This window comes from Phyllopteryx taeniolatus, chromosome 22 (genome assembly GCF_024500385.1).
Source record: "Phyllopteryx taeniolatus isolate TA_2022b chromosome 22, UOR_Ptae_1.2, whole genome shotgun sequence".
NCBI classification, from domain to species: domain Eukaryota; kingdom Metazoa; phylum Chordata; class Actinopteri; order Syngnathiformes; family Syngnathidae; genus Phyllopteryx; species Phyllopteryx taeniolatus.
Window position 1 is genome coordinate 707040 of NC_084523.1, and position 26068 is coordinate 733107.

General features: G+C 38.3%; 2 protein-coding genes across 6 annotated transcripts; one reads left to right on the forward strand and one right to left on the reverse strand.

The window, feature by feature from the left end:
• Positions 1-1316: 1316 nt before the first annotated feature.
• On the reverse strand, positions 1317-8098 carry golt1ba (golgi transport 1Ba). Of its 2 annotated transcripts, none has more exons than XM_061762204.1 (5): positions 7938-8096; positions 5977-6068; positions 5638-5816; positions 5258-5339; positions 1317-2711 (listed from the first exon to the last, which is right to left on the reverse strand). In XM_061762204.1, the coding sequence occupies exons 1-5, from the start codon at positions 7960-7962 to the stop codon at positions 2673-2675; spliced, it is 417 nt and encodes a 138-aa protein (XP_061618188.1). In that variant the 5' UTR covers positions 7963-8096; the 3' UTR covers positions 1317-2672. The 2 variants fall into 2 exon arrangements, with proteins under 2 accessions (XP_061618188.1, XP_061618189.1); XM_061762205.1 differs by lacking the exon at positions 1317-2711 and adding an exon at positions 4890-4913 and having other exon boundaries at positions 7938-8098.
• Positions 8060-25877, forward strand: recql (RecQ helicase-like). Of its 4 annotated transcripts, none has more exons than XM_061762200.1 (15): positions 8060-8165; positions 8994-9064; positions 10062-10286; positions 11679-11858; positions 11979-12085; positions 12689-12887; positions 12981-13147; positions 14265-14343; positions 14438-14586; positions 16030-16147; positions 16222-16360; positions 16438-16529; positions 17815-18031; positions 18259-18388; positions 25003-25877. In XM_061762200.1, exons 2-15 carry the CDS (start codon positions 9040-9042, stop codon positions 25612-25614), a joined length of 2439 nt encoding a protein of 812 aa, XP_061618184.1. In that variant the 5' UTR covers positions 8060-8165; positions 8994-9039; the 3' UTR covers positions 25615-25877. The 4 variants fall into 4 exon arrangements, with proteins under 4 accessions (XP_061618184.1, XP_061618186.1, XP_061618185.1 ...); XM_061762202.1 differs by lacking the exon at positions 8060-8165 and adding an exon at positions 8448-8638 and having other exon boundaries at positions 23520-25145; XM_061762201.1 differs by lacking the exon at positions 8060-8165 and adding an exon at positions 8459-8638 and having other exon boundaries at positions 25060-25877.
• Positions 25878-26068: the final 191 nt, after the last annotated feature.

Genomic DNA, 26068 nt, shown 5'->3' on the forward strand with positions numbered 1-26068 from the left:
CTGTTTGTGCACTAAATAAATGGACATTAAAAAATATACCCGAGAGAGCTCGTTTACCTAGAATTCGTTCAATTAATTGTGTTATTAAACTCTTATAATTAAAGCCTGGTGCAGTTATGATCTACTCCCATAAATAATACATTACAATGCTTACTTTTCCCCCAGACACACAAATCTGCCCTAAACCACTGATCGCGACTAATCGAATTTAATATCATTTTGCATTTTCATATGTTGCAGATTAAGTCAATTTTGGGTTTGAATGATTTTAAAATACTTGAAGTACTAGAGGTCTACTTTCCATTTATCAGAAATCGATCTAAAGCCTGCAAAAATAAAATAAAAATAAATAAAAACCTTGACAAGCTACCAGCAAAAAGTTTCAAGGCTTTGGGAGTTTCCTTTTTTCTGTTCGGAGAACCACCTAAAAAAAAAAAAAAAGTACAATATGCTGATTACATACAGTATACCCTAACTCTAAAAGTTAGCACTTTTGTTTTAATGACCAAATAAACTCTACTTTGGGAAGTGTCTGTCATCTTATATCTATATTATTAATCTTTTGGACATTGCATTTCTGCATAGCCGACATAACATTATATGGAAAATCTGCCTTAAAAGTCAAATAATAGTTGGAGGTTGAACAGTCATCATGTGTCATGTTTTGCTTTTTGATTAGCTTCTTTGACAGACAGATATGCATATCTCTAAATACTGTACAACGATTAACACATCCATTGCCATTGACGGCTTTAGAAGTCAAATATCCATGTTAACTGGGAAGGCTGGCAAGTGAATGAGTTAAATATTGTAATATAACCCATAAATATTGTATCATATAACTCCAACACCATCTAAAAACGTCGCTAGGTGACAGTATGACTCTGTAAACACCTTCCGGTTCCCTCAGTTCCAGTGCCTTGAAAAAGTATTCATCCCTCTGGAACTTGTTCACATTTTGCCACCTTGACAGCCACAAACTTAAATATTTTTTGTTTTGTTTTAATCGACCTTCCATACTTTGTAGCGCTGCACATCCCGACACTGATTTTTTTTTTTTGCCTATTTTTCTCTGAAAATAGCTCAAGCCCAGCCAAGATTGGATGGACAGCATCTGTGAAGAATAATTTTCAAGTCTTGCTACAGATGCTCAAGATTTAGGTCTAGACAGGTTTTCTTCAAGGATTGCCCTGCAATTAGCTCCATCCATCTTCCCATCAATTCTGAACAAAAGCATCTCCACAGCATGATGTTGCCACCATGTTTCACAGTGGGGAATGCCGATGATTTGTCCAGGGTGAATTTACAACTAAGGAGACAGTCACCCTGTTTATTTGGTTAACTTATCCTTACATGTGTATGACAAAAAATGCTTTGATGCTAATTTAAAAAAAAAAAAATGCCTGTACAGGTAATAAAGGATGACTACGTTGGAGCCTGGAACAAATGAATTCACAATATACTGTATGTAATGGAAGAAATGAAAACTATAACAACTAAAACAGCATCATAGGATTGTGTTCCATTTTGGAGGTTCCACTCCAACACTGTAACTAACTTAAGACAAGCCCAGAAAAACAGATTTTTAGGTTCGTTTGTTATGCTTAAGATATCAAGATTCCAGCAAAAATACTTTTTTTTTTTTTTTTTTTAGTGACAAATATTTATACAAAATACCGTAAACACAATTTGTACAGCTCATTCATGGGGCAAACCTTGAATTAATAATGTAATTAGTCTGACCTATCGGAGTTTTAGCCACTGATATGAAACAAGCTACTTTGCCAAACAAACAGAAATGACATGTAAATGAAGCTTTTCCAACAAATGGTATTTGACTGCAAAAGAGGTTCCTTTTCTGGCTGTTGGCAAGCCACATTACATTGGAGATGTGGCGAGCAGCTAAACAGTGGAGCAAGACAAAAGGGACCTCTTAACGGCATCTTTTGTGGATGTGCTTAAATCTGAAGTATGACAAAACCAGTTTAAAATGGAATCAAACCCTCTCTCCTACTGCAATGTCCAGCATTTAAATGGCCTACACGCCAAGATACAATGTCACTTGTTTTACATGGACTTTACAGTAATCTCAAAAGCCTTATGAATCTCCTCATGAATTTGTTTACCTCTTAAATACACATTCCAAAGTGGAATTGACAAGCCTGATGTTTGATATCATATGGGTTAGAAGTACTAGCTAGTACTAGTAGTAGCTGTGAGACCCCAAAAAAAATAAAAATAAAAAATAAGTATCTCATAATAACAGCACAAATAAAATGCTGCACTTAAAAGCTTTTAAGAATTTAAAGCAGAGGCACAAAAAGGACAATACGGCAAAAACTGTCCACTACTCATTCTTGCAGAAGTCATCTTCGATGTTTCGGGGATGCCTTCAATTCCCCACTTTCATGTGAGATTTCATCAACTGGAAGGGAATATAGTATGGTAACTCCTTTGAGTAACAGACTGATGACCTATTTTTGATGGGCAGTGATGACCAGTATAACAGGCAAACAGAAGCAGTCTTTCCGTCTTCTTCCGCCAGCAGGAGGGTGTTGTTATCTGAATGTATAACCTGAGCAACTTTGAAATCATTTCCATTGGCAGATTACGTTGCTTTGTTAAACCTGCTATATTCAATCGAAGCCTTCTTTGCAAACAAGATGTCAGTGTTATACCATGGTGTTGCTCTCGCCCGCTTTGTCCACATACTGAAAAGAAAAGAAAAACAGCAAGCATGTTGACTTTCATTTTCCCCGCCAACAGAAGAACATGTACTGCAGCTATATATATATATATATATATATATATATATATATATATATAAATTAGGGGACACGCCACAGGAAAACGGGACAAACACGATTGACAGTGATGCAGTTGGCTGCACATATTCTCAGATCAACTCAAATCTGTCATTTATTATGCACCCTTGTGCCAGGTATGCACTCTAGGTGGCGCAACCCTGACATGCGGGCGTTCTCTGTCAAATCCAACACTCACTATTGGAACAACTACAGTCACCGTAATGGCGTAATTGTGAGTTAGCTTTTGAATCTTTTTTTTTTGGAACGTCAGTGGTAAAATGTGTTTTAAGTGACACGGCTGCGGTCTGCTGCACAAGATGGTTACAAGGCACCGCTAAACTGTACAACGGCAACCACGCATGCGTTTCTATTGACGGACCACCAAACATGTATTAAGGCATATGCACAATATTCTGATTAAATTACTTCCATTTGATTTATTTCATACAGGTGTGCAGGTCAGCGGTGCTCACATTTCACTGGCGAAGATTAACTTCCGCATTTGCTACGGAAGTTACTTTCAGGTTTAAAGTGTGCTATAGTTTCCAAACGCGGTTTCTCTGCCACACAGGTCTCAGGAAAACTTCATGCTACATGATTTACAGCCAGCCTCAGAGTTCAATGAGTCACGCCTCTTTGGTGGACGTAAATAACAAAAGACTTGCACACTAATGGGAGAATATAGCCATGACTCCAGCAACGCAATGTGTCGTATCTTGTCACAGTTACTGTAACTCAGAATGAGTCACTGTTTGACAGTTTGGCTTATTTTTACACTTGAGTTTCAAGTGATCATTAAAAGGCGCATGAGGTGCAAATCCCCTTTGCATCATGTCAGTTGTCATTCAATAAAGCTTGATTGTTTTTACATGAATATCAACAAGAATAAACTTGTCTTTACACTTTTATGTTCCTTCAAAATTGCCTTTGAAGTTAACAAAGGCAAATAAAATAAAAAAAACTGTTGCAAAACCTTAACCATCAACCCTCGCCTCCACAACGGATTGTGTACCACCTTGGAGATTTTTAGCGGGTGAATGTTTGTCTTTCAGTCTCTGGTCAGTTAAAAAGAAAGGAAGCCATTTTAGACATTAATTGGATTCTATTAATTTATGTTGTAATTGTCTGTATGCCCTGTGGTGTGAGCCCTTAAAGTTAAAACTATGACTACTACATACTTTATATTTTCATCTACTGTATATACATGAACAATAAATACTAAATTAAATAAATAAAACTAACTATACTTACGGTGGATATAAAGGTCTACACAGCCCTGTTAAAATGCCAGGTTTTTGTGATGTAAAAAAAAACAAACAAAAAAACTAATGATAATCATTTCAGAAATTATGCCACTTTTAATTAGAACTATAAACTTGTAACTTACTTGAAAAACAAAAAATATTTTGGAGTGCGAGTTTAAAAAAAATAAAAAATAAATAAATTTAAAAAACGGTCCCTGCATAAATGTGCACACCCTCTTATAACTGGAGTACTGTAGTCACTGATTAACCTCAAATAAAGTTCAGCGGTTCTAGTAGGATTTTCCTGACATAAGATTTTTAAAATCTTACCAGATATTTCAAATTTGAGAGACCCCACACCATCGTGCATACTGTTTAGTTGGCCGGGGGTGACTTGAAGTAAGGTTAACCTCCACATTTTGTTATTATTTTGCTTATTTAGTGATCGGCAAAGCATTTAAATGATGCTTTTGCTGTGGTTTAGATTCACAGCAGTTGTTTTGTAATGTTCATTTGTGTTGTTTGGGCAGATGTGGGCGTGTCCTGTTAGATCAGCAGATATCGATATGAGATTTTTATGCACATTTGGAAGGGAGCCGATTCTGCTCAGAGGCTATCCGATTCGATGAGTTTCTTTCCCCTGCCGTGACGAATAACCGAATCGTGCCACTTGAGCGCAAACATCTAAGCCAGCCTAACTTTTGCATTTTATTTTTCCATTAAACCTCAACAGATTCCTGAAATGATTCAGAAAAACTGACATTTTAACAAGGGTGTGTTTTATATCAACTTCTTATTGCATTACATGCAAGCAAGGAAAATTGCCAGTGACTGACCACAAGTGCTGATTATCCTACGAAGGCTTTGAAAAACAAAAAAACAGAAACAGTCAAAAATGTTTTTGTTTTTTTTCTCTTTTCTCCCACACACCAATGCTGGGGCATCTTCATTAAATCGAGTTACTTACGGCATCTGCTGCAATTACACAGTGTATAAGGCATCTCATATGTCTTAATGACCACAGACTAAAGCACACATTTACCCGGGTGTTGTTTAATAAGCTTTTTAATTGTTGAAATATTTCTATTTACAGTGCGGTTAATGTCTATCGGTTGAAGTGTTTGATCTTGTTGATTAATCACCTAGAAGCACATGCTCTGAGCAATCATAACAAGACAAGGAACGATGCACTTGGATCATACTTACTGCACTGATGAAGGGTAGGTTTAGGATGGAGCCAAGGACAGGTATCCTTCTGATGAAGCCTATTACAACAGGAAAGAAGCCTCTGGACCAGTGACAGAAGAGGAAAGATGAAAACAGAGACATGGGTGTTAGAATTTGCGTTGTTTATTCATTATTGCTTGCCCTTTCAAATGTAGAAGGGAGGAAAAAAAAAAAAAATAATAAAAAATAAAAAATAAAACGTACAGTCCAGTTCCTAAAGTTTCACCAGATTGGCTGAGATCACGCATGATTACTGTTAAAGCATATTTTAAAAATCTGAAAAATTCAGTTGAACTCTAAATTGCACCACTTTTGGTGCATTCCAAGTGCAGGGTTTACTGTTGTTGGTGTCCTCTTACCTAAACAAGAGGAAAAATCCATATACTTCCAGCACAACACCGATTATAGGCCAGCCAATGAGCACCACAAACACGCCTCCCAGGAAGAAACTGGTGGCTTTCATTTTGTGCTTTTGGAAGAAGAAGCGGAAAGTCCTCTCTAGGCCAATGACAAAGGCGAGTCCAGCAACAAACAGGATCTAGTGGACAAATAAATAAATAAATAAATAAATAAAATGACATGGTGCAGTATTAGAAGGTGAAACCAAATTGACTAATCTTATGATTCCATAGTATACATCGAATGTAAAATGGCAAAACACATACAGTACACCCACGCAACGGAATATACACACTCACGTTCCCAATTGCCAGGAGTGCTTTGTCAAAGAACAGGATCATCCCAAAGAAGAGGAAAAACACGCCGAAGCCTGTTAATCCCATTCCGATTTCTGTTGGACAGACAAGACACACATCCGTTCAGTTTTCTTGATCAAAAAAAAAAAAAAAAAAAAAACCCATTGCAGTTGATGTGAAACAGCTTTGCGGATTGACTGATGTGAGAACCCTCTTAACTCTGACAGATGGCTTGTTCACAGGGGCTTATCTGAGCTGAAGTTTACAGTTTCATTCAACGAGGGAAGTGCTGCTGTATGCGTAGCACTCTGGAGAGAAAGCTGCTAAAGAAGGCCGTAACACAATAATGAATCACATTTGTTTCATATGTTATACAGTAATCCCTCGTTTATCACGGGGGTTAGGTTCCGGACCACCCCCGCAATAGGAGAAATTTGGAAGTATCGACCAAAGATTTATTATGTTCATACATATTTTAAAGCTGTATGAACCTTTTGCATACTCTTACACCTTTTCAATATTATGCATATTTTATTCCTTGTAATATGTGTTTTAATTTTTTTAAACAGTTTTGTTTTAGGCTAGGATGTGTTTATGTTACTCCAATTTTTTTTAACAGCATACACTCAAAATCCTGCAATATAGCGAATGATGCGCGATATGAAGCTGAAAAAAATAAAAATCAAATTCACAATAGGCGAGTCGCAGTGGACGCTCCAAAGTTGAACAACCCCAAAAGTCAAACAATTTGGAGTCCAAACCAATATCACTTGTGCTGTCACACTAGATTTTGTATTTTAAAGGATTAACTTCACAGATGCATTGTTCTTTCCCTGGAAATTTTGGGTGTGAGTGTGTATATTTGTTTGAAGAAGGCAAAGAAGTGTTCCATCTCCATCAAGTTGGTAATCTAAATGGTCCCTCTGTATAAATGTTTTTTTTTATGACAAAATAGAAATCCAAAATAAAAGTCTTGAAGGTGAGAAATTATTTATCTCAGCCCCAAACACTTGGAAGGCCATTTCTGACTTCTGAAATACTTGACTTTTTTTGTAATGATATAAATAAAACAAAAAACAATCAGTCTTATACTACTCCCAATAGTGCATAGTTTCATGGTGTTTCTCAGTATTTGCATGCAATTGAATTTATTAAGGAATTGCAGTTTGAATACAACCATTTTACAGAAATTAAAAGCTCATAGAAAGCATCCTCAGACCCGCTAAACTGGAACTCAAGCTTACTCCACTGGTACAACAACATTTTATAAATGTTGACAAAAATACTTCATAAATGCAAAGCTTAAGACTAAAAAAAAATGCAAGCGTAAGCATAATAGTGTGTACCAGACAGGAGGATCATACGTTTTCCACCAAACACCGGAATACATGTTTTAATACAAGAGACACAATTCCGCTATCAAATATGTGAGAATTAAATATTTTCATTATGGTTGCGACAATAACATAATTATTAAGGACATAAATCGTTTGAGACTCCAAAAATAAACTTGACAAATAGGCAACTGTCCAACGACGACCTAAAAAACACTTGCATGTTAGGCAATTATGATATATTATAATCAATCATTTCCTATGGCAGGTGTGATTTCAAATATTTGCCCCTTTTTAAAAATGTTATTTATTTAATTTAAAAAAAATCTGAACCGCCACTATTTTTTTTTTCGTTCCTACTGTAGTTCATTATAAAATGTTCCCAATATTCCAAAGCAAATGCAAACATTTGAAATATCTATTTTCCGGATGTTGTATACATTAAAAAAAAAAAAAAAAATCAACTAAATTTAGAAATAAAACGTTAGGACACAAAACAAAGTCACTGAAGTGGAAAGTTGGCATGGCTTGAACTAAATGAAAGCTAGCATTCCTAGCCTCGGATGCTAACAACTCAATAAGCCGGGTTCGTAGAAAAAGGGAAAAAGCTACTTGGATGGTAAGCCTTACTTTGCGAGTCCGTTAAGGAAATCATCTTGGCACTAACTTGACCGGCGAGTGTAAACGACAACTAAGCGATTGTAGAGTTCATTTAACAACCATTAAGGTTGACAGCTGCCACTGCAGCAACAGCCACGTCTTCCGGAAACACACCCTCGCTCGATGACATCTTCCGGAATAACCTCGTGTTGCATTCAAAGGAGCAAATTTGGTAACACTTACTGCGAGCTTTCAAATGTAAGCAAATATTAGATAGCCACTTTATTACTATGCAAAATTGAAAAATAGATGTATTTTAAGAAATAAAAACATTGACTTGTTGGGATATTTTGTATTTTACGGTGTTTTAGTCGGCTTCATAACACGTGTTTCTTGAATGTGCTGATTTACCCCCCCCCCCCCCCCCCCACACACACACACACACTAGGTTCGGTGTCAGACAAATTCCACGATGCAAATAGAACTCATATTTAGAAACTTTATATATATTTTTTTTTTTTACTTTTTAAGGCATACTACATTTTATTTTTTTTACGCGAAATAAAATGGTTGACTTGGCGAGTTGTATTTTATTTGAAAACGAACGTGGTGTCTGGTTGATAACCTGGGAGACAAAGCCCAGGGCAAACGCGCCGAAATGTTTAGTAGAACCATAGTAACCGTCAAGTAGATTCAGCAACAAGGAAAACGTTCTGAACGGTGTTTGAATGGTCAGTTCTTTTGTCACATATTCGTTAACCCTTGTCCACCCTTAAGCATGTGCTTTTTTTAGCATAACTAGCTGCGTTCGATCGAGAGCTTTACTTTCCTTTCACGTGCTGGTACCTTAGCTAACTTGCTACTTCATGTGTACGATCTCGTCGAGTTTACATTAGTTAGCGCAGGTGGATTCAACATGTCGAAAAGTCTGTAATTTAATATATATATATATATATATATATATATATATTTAAATTTTTCATTTATGTACGTGAACTCGATTTTTTATATATATATATATATATAAACGAATTAATTATTCCATCCTAATGCAATTGCTCTTTCTTCTTCTTTTTTTTTTTGCAGGAATCATATTTATAATTTTGTCAGATAATTCACGTCTGTTCAAAACATGGACGACCGTGGTCACACAAATGGTGAGTCTGGTTCCACTCAAAAATTACTTTGCTCTCCAAGTACTGCACCGGCACAAAATACAGTAGCGTAGTAGGCCTAAGTGTTCACAAAAAAAAAAAAAAAAACAAGACAGGTTTTATTTCCCAAAAGAGTATTTAATATTGTAAGACACTATAACGTTATGTACTTTGAACATCAACATTGCGGTTAAATACAGGAAAATACAAAACTGCTTTCTCTCACATTCCCCCCAAAAAAACGCATGTTAGGGAAATTGCAAAAATGAATGAATAAAGTATTAATTGAGGCCTTTTTGGAACTTTTGTAAACTTAATTCTGGGTATTATAATTGTAACATTTACTTAATATTTGGGCGGCACGGTGGACGACTGGTTAGAGCGTCAGCCTCACAGTTCTGAGGACCCGGGTTCAATCCCCGGCCCCGCCTGTGTGGAGTTTGCATGTTCTCCCCGTGCCTGTGTGGGTTTTCTCCGGGTACTCCGGTTTCCTCCCACATCCCAAAAACATGCATGAATTGGAGACTCTAAATTGCCCGTAGGCATGACTGTGAGTGCGAATGGTTGTTTGTTCCTATGTGCCCTGTGATTGGCTGGCAACCAGTTCAGGGTGTACCCTGCCTCCTGCCCGATGACGGCTGGGATAGGCTCCAGCACGCCCGCGACCCTAGTGAGGAGAAGCGGCTCAGAAAATGGATGGATGGATGGACTTAATATTTGAGTGTTTTGAACTTTTAACTTATGTGGCATATTTTCTCAGAATATTGTGCTTGATCTCCAAATGATACCACTTTTTGTAATTTTCCACGATACCTGGGAATATTGCAATCCAGTTGTTTGACATTGCAAACTAGTATACACATTGCTGTTGTAAATATCGATTGTACCTTCATTAAAATGCCAAGAAGGAAATTCGGTCATCGTCATTTCGTTTTTGAAACCTTTTAATTTTCTTGTAACATTTGTAAATTTGTTCCATTTTCAATGTGTTCCGTTCCAGATGTTCAGGCAGAGCTGGACTCTGTGGAGGCGGAGCTGGAGTTGGTGGAGCTACAGATCGAAGAGCTCCTTGAAAAGAAAACCCAGTTGAGTTCCCGCAAGAACGTGCTGCTGTGCAAGCTGGAGGAGGCCTGTGATGCCGCGCCTGCATCATCTTCGTCAAGCCAGCCGTCTAGAACTGCTTTTGAACTGAGCAAAGAGGAAATGCGGCAGTATGATGGCACAGGTTCCTTCCACATTACTACGCTTCTTACCCTGTACAATATGCTCACCATTTGAACTATATTTGTGATGCCTCCGAATTTTAAAGGAGACACTGCAATTTTGTGGACAATTTAAAACAATTACCTGGTGTTTTAACACATTCACTGCCATTGACGGGTTGAGAAGTCAAAATGTCAGACCTTTTGGGGATGTTTTTTTTTTTTTTTTAGACTTTGTTGTAGGTCTATTCATGCTAGACATCTAATTGGACAATTTGAGGGAAGCGCTACATTTGAAACCTTCTCGAGGATCCTGGTTACATCTGTCGTAAAGAGTATGTTGTTTTTAGTCTAACTTTAAGCCACTCAAGGGTTGCACAGACGTGCAAAGTAATTGACGTTGTTGGTTCGCAATCCATCGCACTGTAGTGTTTGTGAAATAAGTTTTTTTGTCATTGTTGCGTTTCATGCATAGCGATACCTTGAGATGCAAGTTTAATTCTTGATTGAAAATGCCTTTTTATCTGTTGCAGCCTATCCCCAAACAATAAAATATCTTGTAATGTATCTTTTTAATGAGGCAAAATAGCCCTTCATATTATTTTACTTTATAAAAACATTCAGTAATGACATAATTAAAAAGAAATAGTATTAAACAGTTTTTGTCACATTGAACCAATGGAATGCTGCTCCTTCTGGTGTACCGGCCTTTGCCACATGGGGGCAGTACAAGACAGGCAGACTGATATACTGTTCATTGAGGCGTTATTATGAATCCGAGGCAGGACAAGCCCAGCTGCAATATGAGTAGCTGCTGCGGATGAAAAATTCCCAAACGAGAAATGGGGTATTGTATTTCCTGAGTGTAAATGCTCATATAGTGAATGTTATTTTTCTTCGACTGTGGTGGTGGTGGTGGTGGTGGTGGGGGGGGGGGGGGGGGTTATTCTGGAGAAACCACAATTCATTTTAAGGGGCTTTAGGGGGGCTAAGACAATAAAACCAAAAACACATACTACCAAATAATTTTGGGGAGGCTGGAGAATTTTTTAGGGGGTGCCTCAGACCCCCTAAAAAAGTCCTAGCGATGCCACTGGTGAGTACTGAACATCACTGTACATGTTGCCACACCATTTGTTTTCAATCCTTTTTTTAAAGGGTTAAATCACCGCAACAAGCCATTTGTTAATTAGCATTAGCAGAAGTGTTTTGTTGTCTTTACACTTGTGTGACAAAGTTATTAAATAGTCATTGGTCATTCGCCAATAAAGTTAACGCTTGATATGAGTGAGCCAATCCGAGCCATTCCCAAAAAATCTATAATAAAGGATTTGTCATTAAAATTAAATGTAATGATTTACAACCCTCAATCAAGTACATGTCCTTATTTACTGTGAATTGTTTCACCTTTTTAGATTTTGCGTGGTCCAAAGATGTGTCTCAGCACCTGAAGGATTCATTTCGCCTTTCCAAGTTCAGACCCCTGCAGCTGAGGGCCATCAATCTGACCCTGTCTGGAAAAGATCTATTTTTGGTGATGCCCACTGGAAGAGGAAAAAGCCTCTGCTATCAGCTACCTGCAATCTGCTCCGACGGTATGCTCAGACCTAAGCGCATACCGTATTTCAGGTTCCACAATGAATGAAATGTAACACTGTATATTAGTCCACACAAGTAAACAAAGTATGTATGCGTGTGCTGTGCATGCATGGTAGGGTTTACACTGGTTGTGACTCCCCTGATATCGCTGATGGAGGATCAGCTCATGTACCTCAAGTCCATCAACGTGCCTGCGGTAATGCTCAATGCCTCTAGTGGCAAGGTAATAACATGGAGTCATATTTTACTCATGTTCAAATAATCATTTTGGAGGTTTTTTTTAAAAATTATTATTATTTTTAAACCGTATGGGACAGCACAGTTCACGTTTGGGTCTTGGTAAGGGAAAGTATCAGGGATGTGCATTGAACATTGAAGAAATGACTCTACTAGAATGTAAAGTAATCACTGTGCAGCTTTACAACAGGTTAAATTTACTGTGCCCTCAAAGTCAACACACAACCATTAATGTCCAAATCCCTCATCTTCATTTGCAAAGAAGTGGTTGACTTGGAGGTGTGCTTGGGCTCGTTATTATTATATATTTCAGCAGTTTGCAACATGACGACTTCGCGAGTAATACTTTTTGCGGTTGGCATGTTTTGTTTATGTTATTCACATAAAAATTTTTTAGCTATGAAGGATTCGGTGAATGCACGTATGAAACTGTGGGGTAAACAAGGTTAAGAACCACTGATTTAAACCAATAGTAAGAGTCAGTTTAAGTAAACTAAACAGTATGTCAGACCTGGACTGAAGTTGTATGGATAATCAAATACACAATATCCACGTTCAAATCCTCAGGTGTATTTTCCTGTATTGACAGGAACACTCTAAGACAGTTTTAGCTGGCATGATTGACAAGAAGGCACCATTTAAGCTACTTTACGTGACTCCTGAGAAAATTGCCAAGAGCAAGATGTTTATGTCTCGTCTGGAGAAAGCCAACAATGCAAATCTTCTGAGTCGCATTGCTGTAGACGAGGTGCACTGCTGCAGCCAGTGGGGACATGACTTCAGACCAGGTAATTAATTTGTTCAATATGTGAAGGGAACAGATTTTGACATTGTGAGGTTTGCACATGCACTGTCATATACATGTGTATTGCCTTCTGCAGATTATAAACTGTTGGGCATCTTGAAGCGACAGTTTCCCAAGGTCCCAGTAATTGGGCTCACAGCTACAGCAACCAGCAGCATCCTCAAGGACTGTGGAAAGATCCTTTGTGTGCAACAGCCAATCACACTCACAGCCTCATTCAACCGAACCAATCTCTATTATGAGGTACAGTATCCGTGACAGTCACTTGCGTTCACTTCCACAAACTGCTAACTCAATCTTGCATCTCAAAATCATTTTATGAAATGTAAAAAGTTAATCATACTTGTGACAAAACTTGCAGTTTATTGAAATATTAAAGAAACGGGATTGTAAAGCAAAATGGATCACAATCATGTCTTTGTAGTAACGTAATTTCTCATGTATAATGCACATCCCCCCCCCCCCAAAAAAAAAAATTGTCAAAAAACAGTGCACATTATACATGGGTATAGGAGGAAATGGAATAAACTTTCACATTTTATAAATGTATGCCGCCATCTATAGGTTATGAAAAAGCTGTACAGTTTCATTCCAATATGCCAGCACCACCTAGAGGTTATGAGAAAGGTGTACACTTTCATTCCAATATGAAAGTGTTACATATGACTACATATATGTACAGTTGTGCTCATAAGTTTACATACCCTGGCAGAATTTGTGAAATATTCTTTTTTTTTTTTTTTTATTTTGTATTTTTTTTAAATACGACTGATGACTGAACAACAACCATCATTAATTTATTTATGGTTATGTTTTGTTTAATGATCATGCTTTTCTGAAATGTTTCACAGTTTAATTTGAATACCATTTAAAATAAAATTAAATGTGTTAATTCTGAACACAACCACATATGAATTATAAGAGGGTAAGCACAAACTTGTTATATTTTTTCAGTTGTTTATATGTACTTCCCCTCTCGATTAAAACAAAAATGAAATTAAAATACATTCACTGCCATTGGCGGCTTTAGAAGTCAAATATCCATGTTAACTTGGAGGGCTTGCAGTTTTAAGTTGTACTTGTGATAAATCACATTAATGGTGGAAAAAGCTTTGAAGTTATTTCTCTTGGTCGTTTTTTTTTTTTTTTTGGCATTACAAAAACAGGCATTTGAACAGGGGTCTATAGACATTTTATAACTATTGTATGTTCTCAGTTGTCCCTGTATACTGGGAAATAAAAAAGATTTTCTCGTGTCTCTTGGTTAAGAAAAAAGGCTTTTTTTTACTGCTGCAAAAAATGCACATTTAATTTTTAGTGTCAATCTCTTGATGAACCACTGAACATCTTTGTCTCTTAGGTTCGTGCTAAAGTTTCTGATGCTCCATTAATAAATGACATTGCCTCACTGATTAAGAACCGATACAAGGACCAGTCAGGTACTGCAGTGAACGAGACTAGTAATAGCTAAAAATGACTGTTTTAAAATATAAATACATGTTTTAATAATAGGATTTTCCTTTTATACTGCAGGGATCATATATGTGTTCTCTCAGAAGGATGCAGAGTCGGTGTCCTCTGAACTCCAACAGAGGGATATCTTGGTCGCTCCCTACCACGCCAACTTGACCCCTGACGATAAGTCTAGCACTCATCGCAAGTGGAGTGCTGGGAAAATCCAGGTATTTGCGATTCAAGACCCAATTCCCTAATGTCAATTTGACACTAAGTGTAGGGACCAACAAATTCACTCCAGTGGAACCTCTTAAGTCGAAAGCCCCTGAGTTCGACATTCGACAGGCTACATGCCAAATCTGTCCCATCGAGTCTATGACCAGCACTCGCAAAGTCGTTAAGAGGTTAAAGTAAAATGTGGTGCTTTTGTATTCAAAGCATTTTTTTTTTTTTATCTTGAACAAGAGTAAAAACTTGTCTTTAATGTTGCCAATGTAGCAATATTCATCAATACATCTGTGCCACAACCCACACATTTGAACCATTAGTGACTCTATCGGACTCACACAAAAAAAGATAAGTGGTATGGATGGATGGATTTTTTTTTAATTAAGTGACAGGGGGAAAAAGGTATTGGACTGTTTCAACAAAGCAGTGTCTGAATTTTTCTTACTAACTCAAATATTTACCGTATAAACAAAAAAATCTACAGGATTTATCATTCCTTTGAATCACTAAACTAATATTCAGTTGTATAACTGCTGTTTCTGAGAAGTGCTTCACATCTGTGTTGCATGGAGTCGAACCAATTTCTTGCATGTGTGAACAGGTTGATTTGACAACATCCCACAATTTCACTGCATTTCTTGGTTTTGTCTCAAACATCATTTTTTATGTCATCCCACAAGTTTTCGATGGGATTAAGGTCCGGGAATTGGGTTGGTTATTCCATAAATTAAAATGTTGTTAATCTGGAACAAAGATGCTGCTCGGTTAATTTTGCCTCCAAAAATGAATTCAGTCATGAGAACCGTTTTCTGATTAAATGACATTTATTGGATTTATTTCATACAGAATTAGAAAGAAAACATGCTCTCCTTCAAAGTGAAACGTCTTTTCAAATTTCAAGCGTGTTTTATTTTTCTTGGGTTTTGATGAAAATTCACAAGTCTCGGGAAAACTCCATTGATGTAACAACCATGAATCACGGCTCTTTAGTAAGGCCGCCGTCATTCACAATTTATGCGTGGTAATTTGTGTCTAGGCAATTAAAAAAGGATTTGCACACAAATGGTAGAATTATTGAAATCTACACTGCTGTTATTTTGAGCACAGACTTCTTTAAGCTACACACACAGCGCTCTTATGTCCCAGTTCTCCACCAATCAAAAGCCCTTTTCTCACCCTGATATGTATCCCGGTTCCTTTTGGTATCCCCGGCAATTAGGAACACACAACAGCTCTATGAAATAACAGAACATTCAATTGAACTCTTAACAACTACTCCAAAGATCGGTTCAGTCCAGTCCATTCCAGTATTGTTTGTTATTCTTGATTTTACTTTTGAATATTATAACAAATAAATTAGAAGTTTGCCATTATCCACTGTATAAGGAAGTAACACTGACAAAACTGCTGGTGAAGTTAAATATGAGTCTGTTTGCCTATAGGTGGTGGTAGCCACGGTGGCATTTGGAATGGGAATAGACAAGCATGATGTTAGGTTTGTCATCCATCACACCATCAGCAAGTCAGTTGAAAACTACTACCAGGAGAGTGGACGGGCAGGTACAGTAATATAAAAGAATATCTAGACACGATATTCTACTTTTTACTTACGGAATATTTGTTTGAGTCTCCAGGTCGAGATGATCTTCCAGCTGACTGCATTGTCTACTTTGGCTTTTCTGACATCTTCCGCATCAGCACAATGGTAGTGATGGAGAATGTTGGTCAACAGAAGCTGAATCAGATGGTGACTTATTGCCAGAATGTTGACAGGTAACACCTCCACACCTTCTTAGTCTTTTACAGACTGTTTTATAGATACTCATGTGATCTCGCTTTGCTGTTGGCAGGTGTCGTCGCTCTCTCTTGGCAGTTTATTTTGATGAAGTGTGGGATGACAAACAATGCAACCAGATGTGTGATAGGTGCCGCAACGGAAAAGGTTTGTGTGTGAGATATGAGCAGTCGGTCAGAGCTTATTATTTTTTAATAGTGGGATAATAATGTGGAATGTTGGATGGTGAACGTTGGTGGACGGCCATTTTTAGGTCTCTCTAGAGATGCTCGATTGGTTTTAAGTCAGGGCTCTCGCTGGGTTATTCAAGAACAGTCACGGAGTTGTTCTGAAGCCACTCCTTCGTTATTTTAGCTGTGTGCTTAGGGTCATTGTCTTGTTAGAAAGTGAACCTTTGGCCCAGTCTGAGGTCCTGAGCACTCTGGAGAAGGTTTTTGTCCAGGATATCCCTGTACTTGGCCACGTTCATCTTTCCTTAGAATGCAAGCAGTCGTCCTGTCCCTGCAGCTGAAAAACACCCCCACAGCATGATGCTGCCACCACCATGCGTCACTGTTGGGACTCTATTGGACACGTGATGAGCAGTGCCTGGTTTTCTCAACACATGCCGCTTAGAATTAAGGCCAACAATTTCGATCTTGGTCTCATCAGACCAGAGAATTGTATTTCTCACCATCTTGGAGTCCTTCAGGTATTTTTTAGCAAACTCCATACGGGCTTTCATGTGTCTTGCAGTTCCGTCGGGCCACTCTGACATAAAGCCCCAACTGGTGGAGGACTGCATTGATAGTTTACTTTCTAGAACTTTCTCAATTCTGCCTCTGAGCTCTTCATGCAGCTCCTTTGACCTCATGATTCTCATTTGCTCTGACATGCACTTTAAACTGTAAGGTCTTATATAGACAGGTGTGTGGCTTTCCTAATCCAGTCCAAACAGAATAATCAAACACAGCTGGACTCCAATGAAAGGCTGCATAACCTTTTCAAGGATAATCAGAAGAAATGGACAGTACCTGAATATATGAGTGTCACAGCAAAGGGTCTGAATACTTATGGCTGTGTGATATTTCAGTTTTTCTTTTTTAACAAATCTGGAAACATTTCAACAATTCTGTTTTTTTCCCCTGTCAATATGAGGTGCTGTGTGTACATTAATGAGGAAAAAAATTAACCTAAATGATTTTAGCAAATGGCTGCACTGTAACAAAGAGTGAAAAATTGAAGGGGGTCTGAATACTTTCTGTACCCACTGTATATACATTAAAATGTGCAATTAATGTGATTTGTGGTAAATCATAGGAAATCAGTCAACCAGCATGATTAAAGATTTTTTTTTAGTCTTACAACTTAAAATTACACTACGTCTGTAGTCCTCCACCAGTAGCTCTCGTACTTTCTGTAAAACAGCCAATACTGATCATCATCTCTACAGATGTCCTCCCCACGGACATTACCCAACATGCCAGGCAGGTGGTGCAGATTTTGGAGCAGGCAGCATCCATGGATGAGAAGCTGACTCCTCTCAAGTTGGTGGAGGCCTGGATGGGGAGGGGCCCCGCCAAGCACAGGAAGTTAATGGAGACCACCAGACTTTCTCGACCACAGGCTGAGGATGTGATTGTCCACCTGCTGCTCCAAGGATACCTCAGGTTATTTTTCATATTGTGACTTCTATTTTCTAAACAGAATACATAGGGGCTGATTTACTCGAGGTTTGTGTGTGTGAATAATTGCACGTTCATTCCACAAACACAATCGTAATCAGAGTGCTGCGTTTTGACTAGTGCTGGGACATACAATGTATTCTTGCTTTCAACTTTTGGGGGTTCAGTTCTTCTCTAAGGTCTAATTTCCTTGTTTGCCCTCTATTTTCTAGGGGAGATTTCAGTTTCACACCATACACCACCTACTTTTACTTAATGCTGGGCCGCAAAGCTCCCCTGCTGAAGAGCCAAACACACACGCTGAGCATGAAGATGCGAACGACATCGCCTCAGTCGTCATTGGTGAGTTCAAATTCTTCCCTTAGCATTACATATACACGCTCATTTATCTGATTTATAAATAAACAATTAATAAATTCCATTGACCCAAACGTGATGGATTTCTCTCGTCAATAGTTATTGCCAATCTCTGGAGCATGCTTAAACTAACCATTATATCATGTCCAAAATTGTATACTGCTTGGTCCCGTAGTCCCCCCAACTACACTATGGCAGTGTGTAAAGATGAATAAACTGGCTATAAATCCCATATTCCAAAATGATGAAGCCTTCCTATTACATTCCCATCTGTTATAGCAGCACGCCCAAATTTAATAGATTTTATTGTAGAAACCAAAACTCATGGGCTCGTAAAAACTTGTTTTGGGATCGAGAACGCACTGACAAGGGGAGGGAGGGAGGGTGGGGGGGGGAGAGATTGCTATGATAGGAAGTCAGAGTATTGCAAGAATAAAGATGAAAAAGGACAACCTTTTTACACGGAAAAAAATTCCAAATAAAAAAAGTATTATTAAAAGCATAAGTAATAAAGTCATAACACTTTTTTTGTGTGATAGTAACTTTATTCTCATGACGGCGTGACTTTCCTCATTAAATAATGACCTTTTTCCAATATTACAACTATATTTGCCCAATATTCCAACTTTATCTTTAGGACTTTTAATTGTAATTCAGCCTTTGTAAATTTAAAAGGAGATTTTGATTAAATCCAAATATCTGCTATTATTTTAATCACACCAATTTAGCTCATTATAAGTTAGCTTAGTATTACATAGACACAGTCATCTGATTTATAGCTGAGTTTGTTTGTTGACGTATGAAACGTTCGTTTTTTTTTTGTTTTTTTTTCCAACAAATAAAGTACAGTATGTATAGTGTATTATTAACTAATTTACTGCCATCGACATCTCTAGACGTTAAGTATTTTTTTTGTAGGGAAGTTGTGTAGGAGGGTCTGGCGCAGCCTGTGTGTGAATGCCAAGCTTTCAAACAACAGTAATGACGAACAGATCCCTGTAGATGGCAGCTGTGTAGCGCTTTGGATTTGAGATCAGCACAGCTTTTGAATAGAAGATAAAGATTAGGGGGTGACTTTTGGCTCGTCCCGTCTATTATGAGGGAGAGAAATGGCAATAGGTTGGAAGTCGGACGAGTTTAGGCACCTCACTATCAAACAGAGTATGGATATGTATAGTATAAACAGAGTTTGTGTCACGGTAGTTAGTGGAAAGTGTGTGTCAAAAGCAAAATGGAAGCTCCGATCACAAGCTGATCCAACTTTTGTGGGAATCCCTCCAGTCAAAATCAGCCTCAGTGTTTAAGTATTTACATTTAATGGCCTGTTGTGCAATTTGTCTAACCACTTTCTTCTTACTTTCAATTTGTATTGTACGTGCCTTTCATCAATATCACATAAAAATATTGTCTCACATTTTCTTATTCCAAAATCCAGGTAAGTCACCATTGAATCACCGTTGTTTTGACTTTTGCCAAGTGTATTTCATTGTTGTGTTCTGTCTTGTATGACCAAAAAGTGACATGCATCTGCTTTTCCTTAGTTCTTTAACCTGATTAATCATATATGAAACCATTCTAGTTAACTTAGATAATTATGAATCACCACACTCTTGGATTTGTTTTCTTGATTTCATACGGAACTCTACCAGCTGATAATAATAATAATAATAATAATACTGCATTTATCAAACTGTAGGTTACTGTGGCAAGGGATCGCTAAACTGAGCAAACAGATTTATTATGCAGCATTTGATCATTCGATGTAACAGTGTCTGTTTACAGTATGCAGCTTAAATTTGTTTTACTATATGATGAATATGTGCAGTGCTTGAGCAAAGTTTTATTGCTCAATCAAATAATGGGACAAAACAATACCAAACCAGTTCTGTGTTACATTTACCATATTTCTCCAAAAAGAGGTATTCGGTCTATTAAATGCCATTTCCCAATTTATCACTGCTGCGTTAGCAACTTGAAAAAGTTCACCAACAGTTGTGGTCAGAAGCTTACGTAGGATTTAGTTTAGTGCAAAAAAATCTGAATGTTCTTAAGATTTTCTCTAATCCTCACAGAGTCCAAAATATATATACAGGTTCAAACATTCACGTAATATTTTATGAAGTGGTGCTTAAGGCTGTAGAACAGGGGTGTCAAACTATTTTTTGTCGCGAGCCACATTGTTGTTGTGGCTTCTCTCGGAAGGCCGTTATGACTGTGAACCCATATAAAATTGTCTCATATAATGACATAAACACAACAAATTGATGTATCCATCAAGTTTTAAAATCAGAAGCCAATAAAAAAAAGTGTTAAAACTATTATTATATTTACAACCCCGATTCCAATGAAGTTGGGATGTTATGTTAAGTTGTGAATACAGAATACAATGATTGCAAATCATGTTCAACCTATATTTAATAGAATACACTAAAAAGACAAGATATTTCATGTTCAAACTGCAACACGTTCCCAAAAAAGCTGGGACAGGTGGCAAAAAAGACAGAGAAAGTTGAGGAATGCTCATCAAACACCTGTTTGGAATATCCCACAGGTGAACAGACTAATTGGGAACAGGTGGGTGCCATGATTGGGTATAAAAGGAGCTTTTAATTGCTCAGTCATTCACACGCAAAGATGGGGCGAGGTTCACCTCTTTGTGAACAAGTGCGTGAGAAAATAGTTGAACAGTTTAAGGACAATGTTCCTCAACGTACAATTGCAAGGAATTTAGGGATTTCATCATCTACGGTCCATAATATCATCAAGAGGTTCAGAGAATCTGGACAAATCACTGCATGTAAGCAGCAAGGCCGAAAACCGACATTGAATGCCCGTGACCTTCGATCACTAGGGCGGCACCGCATCAAAAACCGACATCAATGTGTAAAGGATATCACCGCATGGGCTCAGGAACACTTCAGAAAAGCTATGTCAGTAAATACAGTTCGGCGGTACATCCGTAAGTGCAACTTGAGACTCTACTATGCAAAGCAAAAGACATTTATCAACAACACCCAGAAACGCCGCCGGCTTCTCTGGGCCCGAGCTCATCTAAGATGGACCGATGAAAAGTGGAATAGTGTTCTGTGGTCCAACGAGTCCACATTACAAATTGTTTTTGGAAATTGTGGACATCGTCTCCTCCAGGCCAAAGAGGAAAAGAACCATCCGGACAGATATGGACGCAAAGTTCAAAAGCCAGCATCTGTGATGGTATGGGGCTGTGTTAGTACCAATGGCATGGGTAACTTACACATCTGTGAAGGCACCATTAATGCTGAAAGGTACATACAGGTTTTGGAGAAGCATATGCTGCCATCCAAGCAACGTCTTTTTCACGGACGCCCCTGCGTATTTCAGCAAGACAATGCCAAACCACATTCTGCACGTGTTACAACAGCGTGGCTTCGTAGTAAAAGAGTGCGGGTACTAGACTGGCTTTGCTTGCAGTCCAGACCTGTCTCCCATTGAAAATGTGTGGCGCATTATGAAGCGTAAAATACGACAACGGAGACCCCAGACTGTTGAACAGCTGAAGCTGTACATCAAGCAAGAATGGGAAAGAATTCCACCTAAAAAGCTTCAACAATTAGTGTCCTCAGTTCCCAAACGTTTATTGAATGTTGTTAAAAGAAAAGGTGATGTAACACAGTGGTAAACATGACCCTATCCCAGCTTTTTTGGAACGTGTTGCAGCCATAAAATTTTAAGTTAATGATTATTTCCTAAAAACAATAAAGTTTATCAGTTTGAACATCCATCCATCCATTTTCTGAGCCGCTTCTCCTCACTAGGGTCGCGGGCGTGCTGGAGCCTATCCCAGCTGTCATCGGGCAGGAGGCGGGGTACACCCAGAACTGGTTGCCAGCCAATCGCAGGGCACATAGAAACAAACAACCATTCGCACTCACAGTCATGCCTACGGGCAATTTAGAGTCTCCAATTAATGCATGTTTTTGGGATGTGGGAGGAAACCGGAGTGCCCGGAGAAAACCCACGCAGGCACGGGGAGAACATGCAAACTCCACACAGGCGGGGACGGGGATTGAACCCCTCAGAACTGTGAGGCTGACGCTCTAACCAGTCGGCCACCGTGGTTGAACATGATTTGCAAATCATTGTATTCTGTGATTATTTGTTTTACACAACGTCCCAACTTCATTGGAATTGGGGTTGTATTTCAAAAAGGTGATTGGTAACATAAAATGCTTGCAATAGCTCAACATTATACAAGTAAAGACACCAATTTTGGTATTTTAATCATGAAGTCAACACACGTGATTTGCTTTACGCGGGCCACATAAAATGATGTTGCGGGCCGGATTTGGCCCCCGGGCCACCAGTTTGACACCTGTGTTCTAGAATGTCTTTTAATTCAAATAGCCCAAGGACTATTATCTTCTTGTTAGTGATCGTGATTGACTGAAGCTGGTAGTTTAAAGGATAAAAAATAGTTTGACAGCACTTTTTGGATCAACCAATATTTAGAACAACGGTAAAATGAACTAAATGGCACTGGGTGACGATCGAAGCAGGATAATTCAGCTCTACAATCTCGCAATTATTATTTTTTTGTTTGTTTTAAGATGTACACAATTTGGGTAAGTCTTTTTGAGCAATTCCTAAACAAGATCAGTTCAAACAATTTGACCAAAATTATGAACTGTCATCCTCAAATGAAAGGAAATTGGTTAAGAAGTATATACTGTACTATACTGTATGTGCACATATAGACTATTTCCTGGCTTGGCTTGAGCATTTCACTGTCTTTTTATGCTTTCGATTAACAATTACCACACTGGCATGAAGGAAAATCATAATTTTGTTTATTTGTTAAAATGTGTAAATTTAAAATATTAGTTTTCATTTTGTCTAGTGTAGTTTTTTTAATGTTCTGGAAGACTTCAGACATTACTATAGTCAAGAATATAGTACATTGTCGTTGTGTGTTAACTTTATAATCAATATAAACAATTGTTTTGGGACACATAATCTATATGCTCAGTTTAGCAATTATCCTTGTATGTGAGTTTTTTTTTTGTTTTTTTTTTCCTTTGGGCTGGTTGGGCTGTTTAATCCCGCACGGGTAAAGACTGTCGTCGTTAATGGCCAACAGGTAAAAACACAGAGAGACGGGGAAAAGCCAAAGTGGGAAAGGGATCAGATCAGAGTGATGAAGACGCTCCTGTGTCCAAGAAAACCAAGAAAAAGCTCACATAGTGCCCCCCCCCCCCCCCCCCCCCCCCCATCCCACCCAGAGGAGAAGCTGACTAAGTACAGTCCATCATTCTTTATTTCTTGCTCATCGCATGGCAATCTACAGACACTGGAATGATTCGACTTTAACTAATAAATGCCTAATTGGTACTGAGCAGCAGGATTGGTTGATTTCAATTTGGCACATCCTGGATGCATGATGATCACGGGCTCCTATTACAAGTTACGGGATGCGGAACCTCTAAGGTCGAACACAATGCGTTCCGGGTTGCTGGTCTGCTTCGGATTAGTTCGGAAATAGTGAAGTCATGGAAAAGAGACGTAATCTTCTCCAGGGTCAAACAGACAGCTTTACTCGTCATTGTTAGCATTGTCGTATGTCATGAATGTGTAAAAAAAAAAAAAAAATTAATAAAATAATGAACCACTGTTAATATTAGGATGTAAAAACAATAGTGCTACCTTAACTTCAATGATGAAGGGGTAAAGCGCCTCACACAAACCACAAACAGTCTTACCTTAAGTGTAAGAAGAAATTAGGCACTGTCAAACAAAAACAAAACACTCAGGTCTTGAGTGATGTACTGTGATTGGTTCAGAGTTTTCGACTGATTTTGAGGCAGATTTTCTCTGGAATATATTGCTTTTTGACATTAGAGGTTGCACGTTGTACTGTTTTATTCTGAATTTCATAGGGACAGACATTTTAAAACATGCACATTGTATATTTATTAACACATTCCTGCGCAAGAGGATAGAAATAGGGGGGGGGGGGGGAGATTGCTATTATAGGAAGTCAGAGTATTGCAAGAATAAAGGTGAAATAGGACAACGTTTTTACAGGGAAATTCCTAATAAAAAAAGTCTGACTAAAAGCATAAGTAATAAAGTCATATACTTTTTTGTATGATCGTAACTTTATTCTCATGACAGCGTGACTTTCCTCATTAAATAATGACCGTTTTCCAATATTCCAACTTTATTTGCCCAACATTCCAACTTTATCTTTAGGATTTTTCATTGTAATTCAGCCTTTTTTTCTTCTTCTCCCCAGTGTGGCCCTGTTGCTCCTTTTGTCAATTTAAAATGAGATTTGGATTAAATCTAAATATCTGATATTATTTTATTCACAACAAGTTACCTTGCTCGTTTGGAATCCCAGACACTAACGTCACTAACATTCTAATAATCACAATGGCTCTGCTTATGGTGTTCTCTTCTCACGCAATAGGGAATCATCCAATCCACCGATCTTTACACCTTGCTACATTTGATTTAAAATGCCAATAATGGTTTGAGTAATTTGTGTCTTTAATGCTATCATAACATTTTGGGATAAACTTGCAACAATTCTATGCTGATACTGGTTTTCATTGTGACAGGATGTGCCAGCTCCCAGTGAGGAGATCATTGATAAGGTCTTACACTCTTTTGTTAAGGAAAACCGCTGTCTCCCCCAATCGAAGCAGAAACAATTTAAAGCATACAAGGACCTGTCGAGGAAACCTAACGTAAACCCGACTGATGAGATGGACAAATATGCTGGTGGAGAGGACAATATGGCCCATCATGTAGTTGAGGTGAATGTTGAAATCAATACACCAGCTAAGTCTAGTTCTAAACGTAAATCCACCACCCCACAAAGAGCGAGAAAGAAACCCCATGCAAATGCAACGTCGGTAGTCGTTTCATCTCCGTTTCAAGTTCCCGACCCACCTACCCGCACAGTGCCCAGCTCTCCATCCCAGGCCTCCTTTATTTCCGAAACCGCAGCCGAGGAGCTGTGTGACCTGCGGAACTACTACAGCAATCAGCTCCGGAGAATAAACTACATTTCCCATGAGTATCTGGGGCAGCCCAATGAGTCGGGGCTGCTGGCTTGCATCCGGGAACCCTTGAAGTCCCTGCGACTGCCCCGCAGGATGACCATCACCCAGACGGCCCGCAACTTGTGGACACGTGTCAGCGGTCGGCGGAAACTGCTCCATTGGTGACCTTGTAGTCACAGGTTTCTGCTGCAGTGATATTCTAAACCACTCAGCAATGTATGCATGTTAATTTGGAAGGTAATATTGTATTGACTGTTAAATTACAGTTGCAGACACATACTGTATATATGTTACAACTTCAAAACATTTGGCGTTATAGGCACCATGTTCACTGGTACTGTGATATATTTGTCTTCTAAAAAATAAAACCCCCTGAGAATTGGCAGTTTTAGCTGCTCTTTTGTTTCAATAAAGATCTGTCATCGCTATTCCACGATATTTGTTTTCAACCGATCCTCTTATAAAAACAAAGTTTATCAGTTAGAACATTAAATATCTTGTCTTTGTAGTGTATTCGATGAAATATAGGTTGAACATGATTTGCAAATCATTGCATTCTGTTTTTATTTATGTTTAACACAACGTCCCAACTTCATTGGAATTGGGGTTGTACTTCCAG